The 21,289-nt window shown below is 39.3% G+C and overlaps 1 protein-coding gene across 1 annotated transcript in view; it reads left to right on the forward strand.

Moving 5' to 3' along the window:
- The window catches only part of LOC136866781 (histone-lysine N-methyltransferase 2C-like), an 811,555-nt gene that overhangs the window by 205,687 nt on the left and 584,579 nt on the right, over window positions 1-21,289 (forward strand). Inside the window, 1 exon segment of the mRNA XM_067143888.2 lies at window positions 7,592-7,756. Within this exon segment, the coding sequence (XP_066999989.2) occupies window positions 7,592-7,756 (165 nt within the window).

The following is a 21,289-nucleotide window of genomic DNA, read 5'->3' on the forward strand; positions in this document are numbered from 1 at the left end:
ATTTCATTCATAGATTTCAAAACAGCTTATGATAGTATACACAGACCCACTCTTTTAAAAGTCCTCAGATCATATGGCCTTCATCCTAAATTAACAAAAATGATTGAACTAACTTTAACTAACACAATTTCAAAGGTAAAGTTCAGGGTAGAAATGTCTAATGCTTTTACAATAAATGCAGGCCTCGGACAAGGTGACGGATTATCCCCACTGCTTTTCAGTGTGGCTCTAGATTACATTATGAAAATTTGGCAAAAAGAAAACCCACCTAAAATCAAATTTCGAGCAAAACCCTCAATAAGGACAAACTGCCTAGGGTTTGCAGATGATTTAGCTCTCTTAACCCTTGACAAGGAAGAAGTCCATGCTCAGATCACCAGTCTCCAAAAAATTGCATTAAAAATAGGATTACAAATATCCTTTGAGAAAAACTGAGATCATGCCAACGAAACCCCTTGACATAAACAAAGTCATCATAAATGATCAAAAAATTAACATAGTCCTACAATTTAAATACCTTGGAGAAATCATTATGCACAACTTAAGCGAGAAAGCAACATGGATAAACAGAACCAACAAAATGAAAAAGCACATATTCTAACCTGGTCAACTCATAACAAAAAATGCTTGTCAATAGTTACTAAAATACAACACTACAAAATTGTAACTTTGCCCGAAGCCACTTAAGCTTGTAAAACCTTGTTCCAAATTAAAAATGAAAGAAGAACTGGTCAGCTTCTTCAAAACTGAAAGAAGAATTATCCGAACTTGCATAAATAAAAAATACCAGGTTGAAGGTGTCTGGAGAATCCTCCCCAGTGAAACTGTCTATTGAGAAATTGACCCAGTTACCAGCATGATGAAGAAAATTATCTCTTATTTCTTTCACATCTTACGATTACCAGAAAACAGAATTTTACGACAACTAGTGACGAGAAATCTGGGAAAGACAGGAGGGCATTGGATCAAAGAAATCAAGAGGATCTCAAAACAGTTTGACACAAAAATACAGATGCAGAGAACAAGAATAAAATTACCACCCTTCTTAAGAATCACAAATTTTCAACTGAAATGATGTGCAGAAGACCTGTAGAGATTTCAGATGAATTAAGAACACTGCGGTCGGAGCAAATGAAGAACTACTGGGTAGATAAGAAGAAACAAGCAGTACAGCCTTCAAAGAAAAAAGTGTACATGGAAGACTCAAGTGGTCCAATGTGGCCAATAAAGTTAATAATAATACAGTAGAATAGCGAGTACAGCATATTGCAAGAACCCTGTTGTAATGACAGGTTTTGTTAATACCAATATAAATGCTCCATTATTGGACATTATCAATTTTCCAGCTAACTCATTCCTGGTTGCCAGCGTTTCACCCCCGTGTGCTAAGTTGGGCTCATCAGTTGGTACTTAGCACACCCACCAAGACACTTGGCTAGTGCATATCATGGAGGCCACTTCATAGGCTACTTAGAGCCACCGGCAGTGCCATTGCACTATGTCGAGACTTTGTCTCATTACCAAAAATTGATGCCCGTTTGGCCATCAGATGATATAGATGTTAATTCCCATAGGGAACCAGAAATCACGTGTACATGTACTTTTTCTACAGGCCTGAAAAGCAATAGGGAATCTGTCACCTTGTCTGAGGCCTGTATTTATTGTAAAAGCATTTGACATTTCTTCCCTGAACTTTACCTTTGAAATTATGTTGGTTAAAATTAGTTCAATAATTTTTGTTAACTTAGGATGAAGGTCATATGACCTTGTATGTATTTGTAATATTCCATTATTAGTTTCAGGCTGAGAATTTGGTCTGGGCAACTTCTGTATGGGCAAAATCCTCCTTTGTATTCTTCAATTTGTGGTTCCAGAATGTTTTTTATCCTATTGTAAATTATGCAGGTTAGCTTATTTACTTGCGTTTGTATTCTTCAATTTGTGGTTCCAGAATGTTTTTTATCCTATTGTAAATTATGCAGGTTAGCTTATTTACTTGCGTTTGGTTAAATTTCAGGCTGTTCCATGTAAACTTTTAGGGAAAATATGTATTCACACTACATGCATGATAAAGTTAGGCTAGGCAACACTGTTTGCGGTAAGATAATTCAAATTTTTGCTACAGAAGCCTCGGGAGTGATGCTCTTACAATTTTTGTGAGTGAAACTGAACGTGCATGTTTGGAGAATCAGAATTAGAAAATACCGTAACTGATGGATAAGCAGCTGTATGGAAAATGTCTGCAAAAAGTTTTGAACAAACTTCTATTTCACACCGTTTAAAATGTTTGCATATTTTTTTGTGTACATTGTCAGACTTTAACGGAAAATTGGATGTGTAATAGCAGACCGCTGTTGCGAGTAAATTTATTGCCATTATGAAGTCTTGTAATAACAGAGTTGGTATTATAACAGGCTTCTTCTGTAATAGGTAAAATATATTCTTTTGAGGTGAACTTATCAGCAGGATTCAAGTTGGAGGAAAGTTGTATGGAGTTGTAAGAGGCCATGCACCATGCTTACTTATTACCATGCTTGAGCTGTTGGTTCATGATATGGACTTAAGGTGAAACAAAGATGTTTGCAGAATCTAGGTAGTTAATACGAAGTTTATCAGAAACATACATGACAGTTTAAGAGAGGATAGAATAAGAAACAAAACAACGAGGGACTTGTTCGAAGTTGATAGGCCGCAGGATAAAATAACTAAACGGAGGCTAGTATGGTACATGCTCATGTAGCAGTAAGTGATCAGCCTTCAGTGAAGTCGTATTGAAATCATTGGTGAATTTGTATTGAAATCATTGCTCAGTGAATTTGTATTGAAATCATTGCTCATTATATTTTTGTGCAATATTTACCATGCTATTTGACAGTGGATCTACTGGTCTCGGCTCCTATTATAATACTATACTAGTCAAAAGCCTTACTGATGAATGTGTGCCATCTCTTTGTTATTGTATAAATACCCAACCAATAATAGTTTCAATGGCTACAACATGTCTCCAGGTCTTTTAAACATTTTGTCTCTGAAAATTTTCCGTATAACAACCACACCCTCTAGTTTGGGACCTAATACATTGGCTGATATGTGAGTAAATACAGTAATTCTGAATGAGATTATGATTTTATACAGCATTTTTAAGACTGACTGAGATGTTTTGGAAGAAAACAGGACTTTCATTCTTGTCCCTATCGAGCTGGAAGTGTGGAATGTTTTTATGTGTGTATGAATGGAAGAGAGGGGAGAGAAAATATATTATACAGGTGGTAGGAGATGGAGTGATGGACTGCGGGAAATCATTGGGTTCAGTACATACAGTATATGAGGGTTGGGGCAAAAGTCATGGCAACTATTTTTTTTTTCTTGAAGATACCAGTCCGGTTGGAAAATGTGACATATACAGATGAAAGGACAAGGTGTTAACTACAGATGTGGACAATAAATAGCACTGAAATATCGTAACACACTAAATTATTTTGGCAATATGGCCTTCCCGGTGCAAAAGAATGACAACACAGTACACATAAAGTTGACATGACAAACCTGGGCGTAAAGACCCTCAAGGTAGTCCCCTGCTACAGACACCACACGCTGCCAACGATGTGGGAGGTGCTGAATACAATCCGCCTCAGCATTTGCCACACCATGTGTAAATCGGGTCACCTGTTGGCGCAAAGCATTAGCAATGTCCCCTCGTGTTCATCTTTCGAATGATATCAAAGTCACAGGGTGAAATGTCAGGAGAGTATGGTGGGTGCTCCAATTCTTCCCATCCTCAACGTCGCAGTAGCTGCTCTACACACTCCGCTTTATGTGGTTTTGCATTGTCGTGCAGGATTATTGCACTGTCCACAAGATCCGGACGTTTCTCCCGAACACCACTTCGTACCTGCCGCAACAGGAAGTCCCTGTAGTACTGTGCGGTCACTGTTCTGCCATGTGGAACAAAGTGGCAAACAGTGACACTCTTGACGTCATACATCAATATCACCATCAATTTTATTGGGGAATTATTCTGACGGACCTTCTGCCTCCGTTTCAGTTCTGGTTCGAATGCCCTGGCCCAAAATTCATCGATGGCGATTATTCGTGACAAGAATCGATCGCCGTCCTGTTCCCAGAGTGCAAGGTGGTCGGAGCATATTGCATAGCACACCCACCTTTGAACTTCTGTCAGTGCATGCGGTATCCACCACGATGCGATTTTGCGCAGTTGCAGCTCATTACACAATATCCTGTGGACGGTGCGTTTCTCGGTGCCACTTGCCCTCTCTAACTCCAGTAGCATCCATCGTGTATCTTCATCACTGGTTGACACACGTCCTTGCTGAAACTTTCCTACCCACTGTACGGTATGGTAGGGCATTATTCCCAAAGGCTTCCACTAATTCACTGTGATATTCCGTCGCATTTCTCGCTCGGAAGAACATCTATTTTGATGTAAGCGCGCTGCTCAACACGGTTACGTCCATCTCGCATGACGCCCACCAACTGACTGATTTCACAGCCCTCGCTGCGCTACTACCAGCTATCACAGAGCCATCTATTGTTCTGCATACACACTATGCCTGCAGAACTTCCACACGGCACATATACATTTGTGATCCGTTCCCATATCTACAAGAAAAAAATAGTTGCCATGACTTTTACCCCAATCCTCGTATAATGAAAAGGGAACAACCAATTTTACAATTAAACTGGAAGCTGGGAAGGAAGAAAGGAACATACACTAAAGAATAATCATGAAGTCAGGTCAATTTTTGGCAGAGAGAAAAACACAAAGCAAAGGAAAACATGATACTTGAATTGTTGAAAGGGACAAGGGCTTGTTTTTTCTATTCACTCATTGGCATCTTCATAGGTGGAGGTTGATAGTGTAATGCAGTTAGTTAGGCGCCCACTGCCTGTGTACTAGATTGTATTGTAGACTTGTATCTTGACTGGGTTAATTGGCATATTTGAGAGTGCTTAAATTCAGGATCTTCTGTCAAGTGGTATACTAATTAATGAACCTCATTTCAGGCATAATTCTGGCACACTTGGTGTCGTGTGGTGACGGTAACGGATGTTGAGGTCGTGCAAATGTCATCTTCACACTGTAGATAGGCACTCCTCTCACCAAATTCATTTGTTCTTCATCTGTTACTTTCAGCACCCAACAAGCTCCTTTCTGCTTCCCTGTAAACAAACATTTACACACATTGAAGGAACCATTTTGCAGAGAAATAATCCCAGAAGAGCTGGGGAGAGTCTATGGAGGGAGATGGTAATATGTAAAGATGTGAGATTTGCCCATTGAATTTTCAGACTTGACCCTTGATCTTACTGTTTTGCCGACTGCATGCTGATAAGCATTGCTGTCTTTAATGAAAATACCGTATTTATGCGAATAATCCCCACATATATTTAAAAAAAATTTGAGGCACGAAATTGGGGTGCGGGTTTTATTTGCTCAAGGTTGGCAACAAGGTCCAGGCTCACCTAGTTTTATTAGCACCGAGCTCGATAGCTGCAGTCGCTTAAGTGCGGCCAGTATCCAGTATTCGGAAGATAGTAGGTTCGAACCCCACTGTCGGCAGCCCTGAAAATGGTTTTCCGTGGTTTCCCATTTTCACACCAGGCAAATGCTGGGGCTGTACCTTAATTAAGGCCACGGTCGCTTCCTTCCCACTCCCAGCCCTTTCCTGTCCCATCGTCGCTGTAAGACCTATCTGTGTCGGTGCGACGTAAAACAAGTAGCAAAAAAAAAAGTTTTATTAGTTACATGTTGGCGGTTAATTCGAAATCCGATTTCTGTGTTCCTAAGACTTTGAATTAACGAAGATTTTACTGTATCGCAAAGATAACATATGAATTCTCCGGTGTGTCTTTTTCAAGTGTTTGCATTGCAAGAAAAGAATTATCCACCACCGGTCGTGTTACTGTCTGAGTAAAAAGAGGCCGCGTGTTGGAAGTGTTTTAGACGTGGAGTGTGACAAATTTTTTAGTCATTTAGGAGAGGATTCTAGTGATGCAAGAGACAACGAATCTTCCGATCTAAAGGGAATTGAGTCTATTTGCAAGTACAGATTAATTAAATATCTGTCACGTAAGTAAACCTACTATCAAATTTTCATGGCAAATATATTTCATAGCAGTGATAATGTATTTTTATCATCTCAGCCATAGCTGCTATATCCATAAATTTACATGTTCATATTTGCGTAAAGACCATGTGTACCTCGTGGAGTGATATGAAATGTTTGTTTATGTCTATGTTACTCTTTCGATGGAAGGAATTTTAGTTCATTTAATTTTTTTTTTTTTCAGAATAAGCCTTCCTAAAATTAGGGTGCGGGGATTGTTCGCTTAACCCTTTCAGTCCTGAAAGAAAACTGGCGGTGTGAATTTTTGTTTGTATGTCAAAAACTGACTAAAATGCTCTTAAATACATATATTTTTAGTTTATTCTACAAAATAAAAATTAACATCTGAAAAAAAGCACCCACACAATTGTGCGTGTCAGGACTTACTTCACTGCTTACAAAAAAGAAAAATTACCTCAATGTATGTGAATATACATATGTACATGATCAAATGTTCTATTTTACAGTGGGGAATAATTTAAAACAATTAAATCTTCGTTCAAACACAAGTAAACGTTACATTTTCTACATTGAGGAGGAGTTTTGACATTACTGCCCTTTTGGCAGCAGCAGCCTGTTGTCAGACCTGAATGAAATTTGGAGGTGTCAAAACGTCAAAAACTTACTAAAATGCTCTCAAATACATGTTTTTACAGTTTATTTTACAAAATAAGAACTATTGGCTGAAAAACAGAACCCACACAATTGTGCTGTCAGGACTCATTCACTACTTGCAAAAAACAAAAAATTAAAAAAATTTCATCTCAGTACATGTGAATATGCAGATGTACATGATCAAATGTTCTATTTTACAGTGTGGAACGATTTTAAACAGTTAAAATCTTATACATTATATTTCTCATGTAGATTACGAGTTTTTCTTTCTCGGTCCTTTTTGCGACAGTACCCAGCACTCCTGCATGCATTGGCTGTAAGGAAACCTAGCCCGCACATATGTGCGTATCAACATTCAAAACCTCATGGTATTACGTACGATGTTGAAAGTTCACAATTTACGTTTGCTACACAATCTACACACTTCATAGATTACATTCTGATATTCAGTAAAGCTTCTAGATTAATATGAATGCAATAAATAAATACTTACTTGAGGCATTACTGCTTCCCGCCATATTGCTAATGAACTGTGTTTTTAAACTCTTCTTCCTTCCCCCTGGTGGTCAAGTACTAAATAAAAACAGCTGAAGTACATGCTACGTGTCCCGCACAAGCACTGCAGTCCGGTCTAGCGTCAAGAAAACGTCCAATAAGCTCAGATATAAATAAAATACGAACCCGCACAATTGTGCGTACACGGTCTGAAAGGGTTAAATGCGATATGTAACTCTCTGTGTGTGTGTATGTGCATGTGCGCGCACACTCACACTGAAGGCTGTTATACCCACATAGTGAGCTGATATGGTTATTGAATTTTATCAGTTATGAGTTAATTATTGTTCCAGGTGTGCAACATGTCTCTTTTGTGGTTCCAATGATCCAGGCTTTAATTGTACATGGCAGAAAAATTTTACGGAGTGTGGTCCTTGCTCATCTCTTTCTTCCTGCCCTTCATGTTTTGACCCATACATTGAGGGAGATCTCATCATTCAGTGTGTACAGTGTGAAAGGTATGTTCAATTAATTATTTCCCTGCTGCCTGGTCTTAACATTGTAAGTTAATGCTAAAGTTCTGTTATGCTAAGGTTATGTTGAACTCGAGAATATTATTTCGAATGTAAGTATCGATTCTCAAGTTCTCGAATGCATTATATTGTGTAATCTTCCATTATTTTTTTAGATTTATGTCTTTCTTGTTTGAAATAAATTGTATTTTAATCATTTCTTGTTAAGAGCCTTTTATTGATAAGCTTCCATTTTACGTTTACATGCTGATCTTACTGCATCATTCCACCAAGTTGTAGGCTTTTTCCCATCTTTACCATTTTTTCCAAGGCATTTTGCTTGTTGCTCACCTGTAGGACAAATGGGGGCCAACAAGTGGCATACCATATTATTTGAATAATCTGCACACTCCAGTTTTGTAGAGAGAATAAAGAACAGAATTAAAAATCCCAAATCAACACAATTTTATTAAGTATATACAGTGGAACCTCGATTCTCCGTTTTTGGAGGGACCACCGAAAAAAAACGTACAACACGGGAAAACGGAAAATTCGGGAATGAATGAACCATGAACAATTTGGCTAAAAAAAGAAAGAAAAAAAAATGTATACTTAAAATCTTACAAACACCCCTAAACCAAACTATAGCCCCAATGCGCCTTCCGCCTACCAAGCGACCGCTGCTCGGTCCGAACGCCTGCAGATTACGAGGTGACGCATGGTCAGTGTGACGAATCCTCTCGGCCGTTATTCCTACCTCTAGACCGGAATCGCCATCTCACCATTAAATAGCGCCTCAATTAAAGGTAATCGTAGAATGAGTGAACCTGGAACCAGCCCTCATATCCAGGTAAATGTGTCTGACCTGGCTGGGAATCGAACCTGGGTCCTCCGGTTGAGAGGCAGGCAAGTTCGACCGCGGGGCCGGCTTCAAACATTAATTACCGGTACGCGACTTAAAAGTCTCGAAACTTTACATTCAGTTTTACCGGGGAAACTTCTTTCAGTTCAGCAACTTTGATCGGTCAAACTGTTCGAAAAACCTAATAACATTAAGCCAAACAATCGACCACAAGTATTTTTTAATTCTCTAATCTAATAAAATAAAGCACATTGGATACAAAATCGTCCAACATGATGGCGAAATCCCTTTTCCTTTAAATCTTCCATTGTAATTTGGTCACCGGTATACTGTTCGTAGTCAGTTTGTGGAAATCTACCGCGCAAATTAGGCCTACGGCCTACATCGACTTTTAAAGGTTATGTTGAACTCGAGAATATTATTTCGAATGTAAGTATCGATTCTCAAGTTCTCGAATGCATTATATTCAATAATGTCCGTCACTAATCACGATTAAATTGGAAAGAGAAAAAATATCATCAAAACTTCCGAATTTACGGTTATTCGCGACCTTGACCTCAGCTGGAAAACGCCCTCGCTGTCCAAGTCGGTACAAGTGCGAATTGATGCAAAGGTTTTTACATGTAACGTGCGCAAATAAAACGACTGCGGTTTTAACATTTTAACACAATAACATGAAATTCCTAGTCTTACATTAGGACCAAAACAGTAAAAGGCAATCCCAAAACCTCCCATGGCTTTATGTATGTAAGGTGAAACATCTGTTCAGGTCTCGATAACGTAATCGTATGCGATAATATTAAAATACTAAATTTATGTTGCTTAAGAAGGAGCAGTTGAGATTCCTGCCTGAAAGCTCAGTGACTATACAGTGCCCTGAGGGAAGTGCCGAAAACCTGTTCGGCGATACACTCGAAATAAAAAAGTAAACATCTAACCCTGGACATAATGTAGACGCTTTGCAAGTACAAACATTTGACGAAACTCGTTCCGTCTTCAAGTAGAGCTGTCGAAATGCGCTCTGTCTCCTTCCAATTATTGTGGACACACTCTGCTTTGCGATTTCGATTCTCTAAACAATACCACCTGAATGCGATGCTAAGATGGTCCCTTATGCAAGTTCACCGCCGATCGCTTTTCCTCTTCCTCAAATTACTGCTATGACTGGACGTTAACACCAAGATCCGCAAGTATGCGTTGCCGCCCTTTCGTGAGGTACAGTTTCTTGAAAAACGCGTGATCGAGGATTTAGCGTTGATGGGACTGAAATTTCTGAACGGTTGATACGGGAAATCGTTTCTTCGAGGAACGGATAATGTGGGATTTTTACAACGTGAATTAATTAGGATGGTCGCGGGACCACGTAATTTAAACGGATAATACGGGAAAACGTAGCTTCCGGGAGCGTATAATCGAGGTTCTACTGTACAATATTTAAAGATTAAGATTAAGGGTTTTATTGTGTTTGCCCGATTTGACTTTGTGGCTGATGATGGCACATATCTGGTGCCGAAACTAGTACCTCATTTGAACGATATGTGATTCTTTCACATTAATAAATATCTTTGTATTGAATAGGAGGAACACTCTTAATCTTTAAATATTGTAATCCCACTTCAATACGGATCATGAAATTTCTAAATATTAAAGTATATACAAGTTTTTCATTAAATACGTTGAAATTCTACCATACTCCGCAGAATTGAAATGTAGTAAATTTGCCACTTTCTCCAACATGAGAGTTACCAGTATACTTAATAATGATTCTTCCACTTAAACAATTAAATAATTTTTGTTCACGTAAACAATGAAATATAGTGAAACCTCGTTAAGAAGTTTTTGCCGGGGACAAGGAAAAAGGTGTTAAATAGGAAAACGTAAAAACTATCTAACAGGGATATGGAAACACTAGATATGATTTTTTCTGACATGAGAGCATTTTACGTCGTGTATCAGTGGGTACAGTTGTAAACTATCGGCATATCTAGCATTTCTAAAGATGAGAGGAAAGTATTAAAAGTTGTGAAAAACACGAGAGAACAAATATGAAAATCTTTTCCAGTAGGGATTGTAAAATAACAAGTATACTGAAATGTGAGGGGGGGGAAAAAAAAAAATACAGACAACAAATATGAAAACGTGCACACGGCCAGCGAAATTATTCAAATATTATTGCAGATCACACTCTTTCTAAACCAAATGTTAGTAGAAGCCTTTTATTTCGGACCAGTGAGTTATTAAACATTATTTTCTGGTCACACTCGTAGACAATGAATTGGAGGTTACACTCGACGATGCACGAACTGCCAGGAATGACTTTGGCCGCCATTTTGAATCGAACAAAATTTGATCAACTTGAGTGATTGAGTCGAAACTTGAAGGTGCGAATTTCAATATTCGCTACCTCTGCGCGCTTACACCGGTCCACTTTGTCAGATTTTAATTTTGTCTTTATTATTAAGGAATTTTACAGTAATTTCCATATCCATTACTAGGCTATCACAATGCATATATGCACCTCACTGGTTAATTTCACACGATGGCCGGGCTGAGTGGCTCAGACGGTTAAGGGGCTGGCCTTCTAACCCCAACTTGGCAGGTTCGATCCTGGCTCAGTCCGGTGGTATTTGAAGGTGCTCAAATACGACAGCCCCGTGTCGGTAGATTTACTGGCACGTTAAAGAACTCCTGCGGGACTAAATTCCGGCACCTCGGCGTCTCCGAAGACCTTAAAAAGTAGTTAGTAGGACGTAAAACAAATAGCATTATTATTATTATTAATTTCACACGATTATGTTTCTAATCCAGATATAGGCTACTGTATCACGTGGCAAATATTCGTTACACTTCACTGTACCACTCATCACAAAATAAATTTCTACCTTCTGAATGGAATGCGAAATACTAACACAAACAAGCTCACTCTGCTATTCAGCAATCTTGCTGCTAACCAGCAAGCAGAACTGAACATTCCTGAGGTTAACAGCTTGCTTCCCAAAACTGCAATTTATCCTGTGAAGTTCAGGAAGGCTGTTTTCCGTAATCACGCACCTGTGGCGACGGATCTTACCTGAGTTGGAAACCAGTTTCTTTCACAAGGAATGACAAATACAGTTTTTCAGGGCTAAAAAAAAAACGTGATTGTACTAAGCGGTAATAGCGAAAATTCTTGACGTGATAAGTGGGGTATTTTTATATAGATGTAGTACAATGTGAATATGAATATGACAAGCAGATTAGAGCAGATGTAGGATGCTGTAGTTACGTAGAAATGAAAAGGTTAGCACAGGATAGGGTGGCATGGAGAGCTGCATCAAACGAGTCTGTGGACTGATGATTCAAACAGCATAACGATGTGGGAAAACGTGTTAATGAGGAGAGCACTAACAAGGTTTCACTGTAATATTTTAATGTCATTGATACTTGTGTTGGAAACACCTGGTTTAGGAAGAAGAACAGTCAGAAGATTACATGGTATGGCTGGGGAGACAGATGAACAAAGACCATGATTGATTATATAATCATAGAGAAAGAACACCGGAAGAACCTTGTAGATGTAACAGCCATGCCTGAAGAAGCCTTTGGTGGAGATCATAGAGTTGTGATAGGAAAATTGAAAGTTGGAAAGATTGAAAAACCCCAATTAAGAAGAGAGAAAAGAATTAAAGTATGGAAGTTGAAGGAGAAAAGCATACAAGAAGAATTTCAAAGGGAAATAATACCCTTGGTACACAGGACAGAGGTGGGGAATGTTGAAGCGGAATGGAAAAGATTTAAGGAAGCACTGGTTGGATGTGCAGGAAAGGTGTGTGGTAGAAGATCAGGAAATGTGAAAGACAAAGAAACACACTGGTGGAATGATAGGGTAAAGATTAAAGTGAAGGAAAAGAAAATGGCATGGAAAGCATGGAAAACATCTAAGACTGAAGAAAGTAGAAGAAAATATGTGGAGGCAAAGAATTTGGCCGAGAAAGTAGTGGAGGAAGAAAAGAGGAAAAGCTGGGCCGTATTCACTCAGACATTGAGAGATGATACGCAGGGCAGCAAGAAATTACTGTATGGTATCTTAAGAAACAAAAAGAGAGATCAAGTAAACACCAGATTTGTGAAGGATGAAGGTGGCATAATTTTAACAAAGCCAGAAGAAATAAGAAATAGATGGAGAGAGTATTTTCAGAAGCTGCTGAACATAAGATCGGATGACAGTCATTCAATGGACGACCAGGAAAGGCAATTAGTTGATGAAGAAATAGATAAAGAAATTACAATGAATGAAATTGAAATGGCAGTAAGAAAGATGAAGAATGGAAAAACTGCTGGAATAGATGAAATTTCAGTGGAGATGATAAAGGCAGCTGGAGCTGTAGGCCTGCAGTGGACATATCGGGTTCTCAGGAATGTCTGGGAGAATAAGGAGGTCCCTGAGGATTGGCAAAAAGGAATAATCATCCCAATTTTCAAGAAAGGTGATAAGAAAGTTTTGAAGAACTACAGGGGAATTACTCTAATATCCCATGTTGCTAAGATCATGGAAAGGATACTGGAAAGTAGAATAAGGTTGAGGGTTGAGAATCAGATACAGGAAAATCAGTTTGGTTTCAGAAGTGGAAGGTCAACAATAGAACCCATTTTCATTATGAGACAACTAATGGAAAAGCATTGGGAGTACGGGAATGATATGGTAATGACATTCATTGATATTGAAAAGGCATATGACAGTGTCCCTAGGACGAAAGTTTGGGACAGTCTGGTGCAAAAAGGAATTGGACAGGGATTAATAAAAATGATCATGGCATTGCATAAGGAATGTTGTAGTTGTGTGCAAATACAAGTTGGCAGGACAAGTTGGTTCAAAATAACTAGTGGGCTGAGACAGGAAAGTGTTCTATCACCAATCCTGTTTACAATAGTAATGGATGACATCATGAGAACAGCAAAAGCAGCATATGGAGGAAGAGAAATGAACATGATGTTATTTGCAGATGATATTGTGATTTGGGGAGAAGACGACAGGAAGGTTCAAGAACAGTTGAATGTGGTGAATGGGAAGATTGAAGAATGTGGATTGAAAATAAGTGTAGAAAAGAGTAAAACTCTTGTTTTGACTAGAGGGGAGAAAGAAGGGAAAGGTCAGATTAGACTTGCAGACAAGCCCCTGGAAGTAGTGGAAACGTTTAAATACCTGGGGAGTGAATTAATGGAGAATGCTCGACTGGATGCTGAGATTAGTAAAAGGATTCAAGCTGGAAGTTGTTTCTATCATAGTGTAAGAAATATGTTATGGGACAAAGATGTGCCAATGGAAGCAAAGGATACTATGTACAAGATGTAGTACGTACCCATAACAACTTACGGAGCAGAAACTTGGACAATGACAAAGAAGGATGAGAGTCGAATACAGGCAGCCGAAATGAAATTCTTGAGGAGTATGATATAGAAGAGACAAAATAAGGAATGAGAAAATCCGGGAAGAAATTGGAGTGGAAAAAATGAATGATAGAATAGAGAAGAGCCGACTAAAATGGTTTGGGCACATAAAGCGAATGAGCGACGAAAGAATGCCAAAAAAGGTGATGGAAATGCAAATCCAAGGAAGGAGAGGCCGTGGACGACCACGATTGAGATGGAAGGATACCATCCAACGCAGCATTATAGAAAGAAACCTGGACTGGGACACAGTGTTGGAGGAGGAGTGGTGGAAAGACCGAAGAAAGTGGAGAGGAACCATATTTGCCCCTACCCGGCTACAGCTGGATAAAGGGAAATGATGATGATGATGATGATGATACTTGTGTACCTTTTCTAACATTCATCTTTGTTTATGCCATTGTCTCCCCTGTCACAGTCATCACTACTGTCATCATCCCCATTATTATTCTACAAGATGTTGTTCCCAGTATTGTCAAGTGCATTTCATATACCACAGTTCTTGAAACTCTCGACTATAAGTTTTGGCATAATCAGTGCCCACATGGTCTTTATCCAGTTACATGTTAGCTCCAAGTTAGGTGTCTTAATTTTTCTTGTTAACGTGTATGTGTGGTTTGCTACCTGTAATTCGGTATATAAGCATTTCAAGTGTCTTTTGTAAGGCTTATTAATAATGTTATTGGCTTTATGTCTCACTAACTATTTTTATGGTTTTCGGAGACACCGATGTGCCGGAATTTAGTTCCGCAGGAGTTCTTGTACATGCCCAGTAAATGTACCGACATGAGGCTGATGTATTTGAGCACCTTCAAATACCACCGGACTGAGCCAGGATCGAACCTGCCAAGTTGAGATCAGAAGGCCTGCGCCTCAACCGTCTGAGCGACTCAGCCTGTCTAAAAAGGCTTATTAATGTGTATATTGAGACCACACTTAAATGCAATATGGAAAGACAAATTAAACAAGTCAAGTTCACAGTCAAAATCAAGATGGGACACCAAAGAGGAACATTTATAAAACAAAATACAATCATGAATGAAACCAAAGGTACAATCACTTATATTTTTACAATTCCCAACTTGTATGTAATTAAAATTACAGGGAATGTTCATTTGGAATTTGTGGTAAAAGTCTTGCTCCCCGGGAATATTGAAAACAAACACACCATCAAACCTGATTGAAATAAGTAGGCCTTTTATGAACTGAATAAAAAATGTAATCAGTAACCATCACGTTAATTTCAACAAGAATTTGTTTGGTAATGGCCCAAATTAATTCAAATATTTGATTAACCTAATTAAATTCAATCCTGTAATGTCACTCAGAGCATAACTCCCAAACCGTACTTTGGTATTCAATAAATATATTTTGAGGATTATTAATACTGTTAATTAAAAATATTCTGAGAACGTAATTCCAGTAATCACATTTAAAACATAATTCAAATGGGTAGAATATTTTGGATGATACCCAAATCCGTTTAACTTCAACCCAAAGAAATTTATAGTAAGTGTATATCGGCAAATAATTCCCCAAATAAGGGAATAAAACTAAAACCAAAGTTCACTGAAATGACCACATGTTAAGTAACAGACTATTTCCAGTTCACTCTGAACGTAATGGGAGTAAATTTCACAAACTTAACAGTGGCCTGCCTCAAGGATCAGTTCTTTCTCCTATTCTCTTCAATTCGTACATTCATGGTCTGCCTGATACGATGTTCGGCAAGTTTATATACGCAGACGATATTATATCACAATTGAATGAATTAACTCAGTAACCAACTTGTTAAATTAATTTCAACAAGAATTTGTTTGGTAACAGTTCTTAATCAAGAACTCCAGCATTGAGCGATTGCTTTCAAAGATGGTATCTTCATCCTAATTTGCAGGAAACAGTAACAGCTATATTCTATCTATACAGTGCACATGAAAACTACCATCCAAGGTTGTTCCTCAGAGACACTTAGGTAAATTTAATCCATATAGTAGACTTTTTTCTTGTAGGTTGGCAGTTGTATAAAATGGGTACATTATTAAAAATACAAGATGTCGGAAAGCTTAGTTCACGTTTATTTATTGGTCCTCGCCGCCCGGTTGAACTTTTCTCAAACTCCTACAATCCACCATCCTATGTAAGGTAATTAATGCAACCATTGGATAACAGTCACTCGAGTATAAAACTTCATGATTCTGATCGAATTCAAACGAATATTAGATGCTTGACCAAGTTAACCTAGCACAACCCTTCACCCAAAGTCACAACTTCTCAAGGAACTCGCAGCTAGGTTATGGTACAACTAGCGCTGCCTTTCGCCCAAAGTCATAACTTCTTGCAAGGTCCACAACCGTCCACTGCTACAACTACCCTGACTAGTACCATCTATTGACAAATTCACGAACTTTTATAAAATCCTGTAATTAGTTCCCACTTATCTTCCATTCATCCAGAAAGTTACGTGTTTCCTCAGAATAATTATTGTCCACTACACTGTAATAACTTATCCAAATCTTAGTCATTGTATAGCACCACGATATTCTATAAATATGGAAGAGTCCAACAAACGAACATTAACCAAAAGGGGAGCAATCTTGAAGGCTCGTGTAAGTCGCATTCAACACTTCGTAGAGTCAGAAATAAATTCTGACGATATCAACCTCATTCAGGTTAAATTAAACAGATTGCTCTCCACCAACGAAGGATTCAAGCAAATTCAAAGCGAACTACAGTCGTATGATGAAGAAAATGAGGAATCTAACACGATCTACCGAGAAGAATTCGAAGACACAATTGACTTGCTGGAGGCTAAATTAAGGAAGGCCACCAATCTATAAAACATGTCAGGTAATGTTGAAGTGTTCACTCAGTCATCACATGACATGCTGAGAAATATCATATTACCGAAAATAAATCTCCCTACCTTTAGTGGGACTCTAATTACCTGGCTGCATTTCAAAGATACGTTTGAAGGCCTGGTGGTCAACAATAATGACCTATTAAACATAGAGAAATTTCACTACTTGCTCTCCTCTCTGAAAGGCAAAGCCAAGGACAGCATAAGAAATATCAGCATTTCTGTTGCCAACTTTCAAGTAGCCTACAATATTCTGGTCAATTGTTATCATTCACTCAAATTAATTGCAGCTGAACACATTAGGCAAATTACGGAAACTTCACATAAAATAGGTTCAACGGAGAGTGAAATATGTAAGCTAATCAATATATTCAAGGGCAGTATAGATGCTCTTAATGCCCTAAACGCTCAACCAAGTATCCTAGATTTACTTATTAATGAACTTGTACTCTCTCGCCTAGACCAAAAACTAAGGTTGGAATTTGAAAAGGAGCATTCTCATTCCAATGCAGTTAAATTTGAGGAGCTCATTTGCTTCTTGGAGAGACGCTGTCAGATACTACAACTCTGCTCTTCTACCCAACCTCCTGCAGTCAGTCTTAACAATTATCCCAAATCAGCACCACGCTTGATAACACAACAACAATCATACATTTCGACAGCAGAGACATGTTACATCTGCTCAGAAGAGCACAGTCTATATAAATGTCCTGATTTCCTCAATTTGAGTTCTGATGAAAAGTTCAAATTGATCAAATATAGCAAGCACTGCAGTAACTGTCTTAGTCCATCACACACTTGGAAGGCATGTAGATTCAGTACTGCATGTAAGGTATGCAAGAAATACCACCACATGTTGCTACACCGAAACGATCAGAATGAGGAAAAAACTAACACAAACAACACTGTTTCACAAAACCGAGAGGGTAACGACACATTCCAATCATCGTATCACTCTTTCAGAAGTACTCCAAACACTCGGGTTCTTCTAAGCACAGTCACGATTAAAATCAAGGACTCAAACGGAAGATATCATCGCATGCGAGGCATATTAGATAGCGGTTTCCAAAGCAACTTCGTATCCGAGCAGGCGGTACAACAACTTAAACTTAAGAAGAAAAGAACTACCATAATATCCCTGAAAGCATTCAGTGAACTGACACCCGAAGCTGATTCATCAGTAAATGTAGAAGTGCACTCAACGATCAGTGACTTTCATTTCAATATGGAATGTATATTACTATCTGGGATAACTGACAATATCCCTGCATCAAACATTGACCTCAAGGAATGGAATATCCCAAAGGATGTCATCTTCGCTGATCCAGATTTCCACCTTCTTCAGAGTACTCACTTACTAATCGGAGCTGAGTTCTTTTTGCATCTCTTGAAGGAGGGGAGGAAATTTCGCGCAGGATATCCCACACTCCAGAACCCTCAGCTAGGATGGATTCTAAGTGGGGAGTATCCACAGCAAATGAATGGGCAAAGATCTAATACATTCTTCATTAGGTCTGACTTCAGTCTTGAGAATCAAATACGATTCTGGTCCATAGAGGAAAGAAGTCGTGAAATTCGTTCACTAGAGCATGCGGAATGTGAGAAAAATTTCATTGATACCACCTTAACCCCTTGAAGGTCACGGCGCAATATATTGCGTGTAGCGGTAAGTGCCGCTGTGGTTACAGCGCAATATATTGCTTGTCAGAATTTGAAGTGATATATCTCCATAACTGTCTTTGGACAACGATTGAAAAACGGTTAGCTCCCTACATCTGTTGGCTATATTTTGAAGTCGTTAGATTATTGCTATCACCACGGGAAGTGCTGGAAATGAAATGTTTGTAAGCGGATGTCTTCAGCTTTAGCGAGTCAATTGCAAACAGTTGAACAAGGCTGCGCGAAGTCGAACTGATTTGCTTACAAGCGACGATACAGTTTGTGAAATTCTTATGAATACTGAAAGTGATTGTTCAGTATTTGAAGACAGTGATGAAGACGATCTAGGAGGTATATTTGGAAATAATTCAAGTGGCTAAGACGTAAATGAAAGTGAGGATGATATCTTACAGCCGCCACGTCCAAAGCGAATGAACGTAAATAAAGCGCCTAGTAATCACAGAGTTTGGGAAGACGAGACTATAACTAACCAATTCACGCCAACCACCTTAGCTTCGATGGCAGTAAGTCAGGAATTCAGAATGTTTCGCTGACGAAAAATTCTTCAGAAATCGACATTTTCAAAAACTTGTTGTCCGCCTCTGTGGTGTAGTGGTTAGTATGATTAGCTGCCACCCCTAGAGGCCTGGGTTCGATTCCCGGCTCTGCCACGAAATTTGAAGAGTGGTACGAGGGCTCGAACGGGGTCCACTCAGCCTCGGGAGGTCAACTGAGTATAGGTGGGTTCGATTCCCACCTCCGCCATCCTGGAAGTGGTTTTCCGTGGTTTCCCACTTCTCCTCCAGGCAAATGCCGGGATGGTACCTAACTTAAGGCCATGGCCGCTTCCTTCCCTTTTCCTTGCCTATCCTTTCCAATCTTCCCATCCCCACCAAGGCCCCTGTTCAGCATAGCAGGTGAGACCTCCTGGGCGAGGTACTGGTCATTCTCCCCAGTTGTATCCCCGACCCAATGTCTCACGCTCCAGGACACTGCCCTTGAGATGGTAGAGGTGGGGTCCCTCGTTGAGTCCGAGGGAAAAACCAACCCTGGAGGGTAAGCAGATTAAGTAAGCAAGTAAAAAATTGTTCCAATTACCTTGTTTTGAGGATTATCATACCAAAAAACATCACTAAAATGATGTTTCACAATTTTTGTGCTCAAACTAGTTGTTTGATATCTTGTTAACATACTATATTAAATTCATTCGTTTCATTAAAATATAATGCCTCTTGAGGGTTGTTTTGCAAACATGTGCAATAACCTAAATTTTGGGGTGTGCAGTGGACGAAGAAACCTGACTCTCAAAGGGTTAAGGGATGAGAGTGGAAGAAATGTAGTAGAAGTACCCATGAGAAAGGAAATTAAGCTAGGAAGCTCAAAGTAGATTGCAAGACAATGTTTTCATTTCCTGGAGAGAAAATTGCAAGTGCAGAGCAACCTTCGTCAAGATTATGTCAAATTCATGAGGGAATATGAAGCACTTGGACACATGGTCGAACTTCAATCAAATTCCACACTAAGACAAACAGAATATTACATTCCTCGTCACGCTATTCACAAGCATTTGAACAGTACTACAAAGACAAGGGTGGTTTTTGATGCCTCTACAAAAACTGACATTGGTGTGGCACTAAATGACATTTTAATGGTAAGACCAATAGTACAAGACGACTTATGCTCATTGGTCATGAGGTTTCATATGCATAGAATAGCCTTTACAGCTGACGTAGCAAAAATGTACTGACAAGTAAGAGTACACCCAAAACATCAACCCCTACAATGCATATTATGGCAAGAAAGCCCTCAGGACAAACTAAAATCCTACGCCCTCCCTACCATCACATATGGCACATCATCAGCAGCTTACTTAGCTACAAGGTGCCTGGTACAGCTGGCTACGAATGAAGCAACCAGATTCCCTTGAGCGGTTTCAGTCCTCCACCATGATTTTTATGTGGATGATTGCATCTCAGGAACAGAGACTTTGGATGAAGCTCTAAGGCTGTGAATCGAAATTTAAGACCTTCTTCAGCTTGGAAGATTTCCATTGAGAAAGTGGTGCACAAATAGCCCAGAACTCCTTGAATCAGTCCAAGAGAACTTACGAGAATATAAGCATTCATTGACTGACAGTGAGAACAGCGTCCGACTCGTTGGCTGAATGGTCAACGTACTGGCCTTCGGTTCAGAGGGTCCCGGGTTCGATTCCCGGCCGGGTCGGGGTTTTTAACCTTCATTGGTTAATTCCAATGGCCCGGGGGCTGGGTGTTTGTGCTGTCCCCAACATCCCTGCAACTCACACACCACGCATAACACTATCCTCCACCACAATAACACGCAGTTACCTACATATGGCAGATGCCGCCCACCCTCATCGGAGGGTCTGCCTTACAAGGGCTGCACTCGGCTAGAAATAGCCACACGAAATTAATTAATTAAGTGAGAACAGCGTAGTAAAAACGTTGGGTTTAACTTGGCACCCTTCAACGGACCAGTTTCAAATCGACTGTAGCCTGAAACCACATTAATCGAGCTCAAGGAAATACAAGTTCTCAAAACATATGGTGCTTTCCATAATATCATCAATATTCGACCCACTAGGGCTGATAACTCCCGTAGTTGTTCTCTTCAAAGTCTTCATGCAACGCCTGTGGCAAGAAGGTTCAGGATGGGATGATCAACTACTCGGGAATTTGCTCAATACCTGGATTGACCTATATCAACAAAAATC

Source organism: Anabrus simplex, chromosome 3 (genome assembly GCF_040414725.1).
Source record: "Anabrus simplex isolate iqAnaSimp1 chromosome 3, ASM4041472v1, whole genome shotgun sequence".
NCBI classification, from domain to species: domain Eukaryota; kingdom Metazoa; phylum Arthropoda; class Insecta; order Orthoptera; family Tettigoniidae; genus Anabrus; species Anabrus simplex.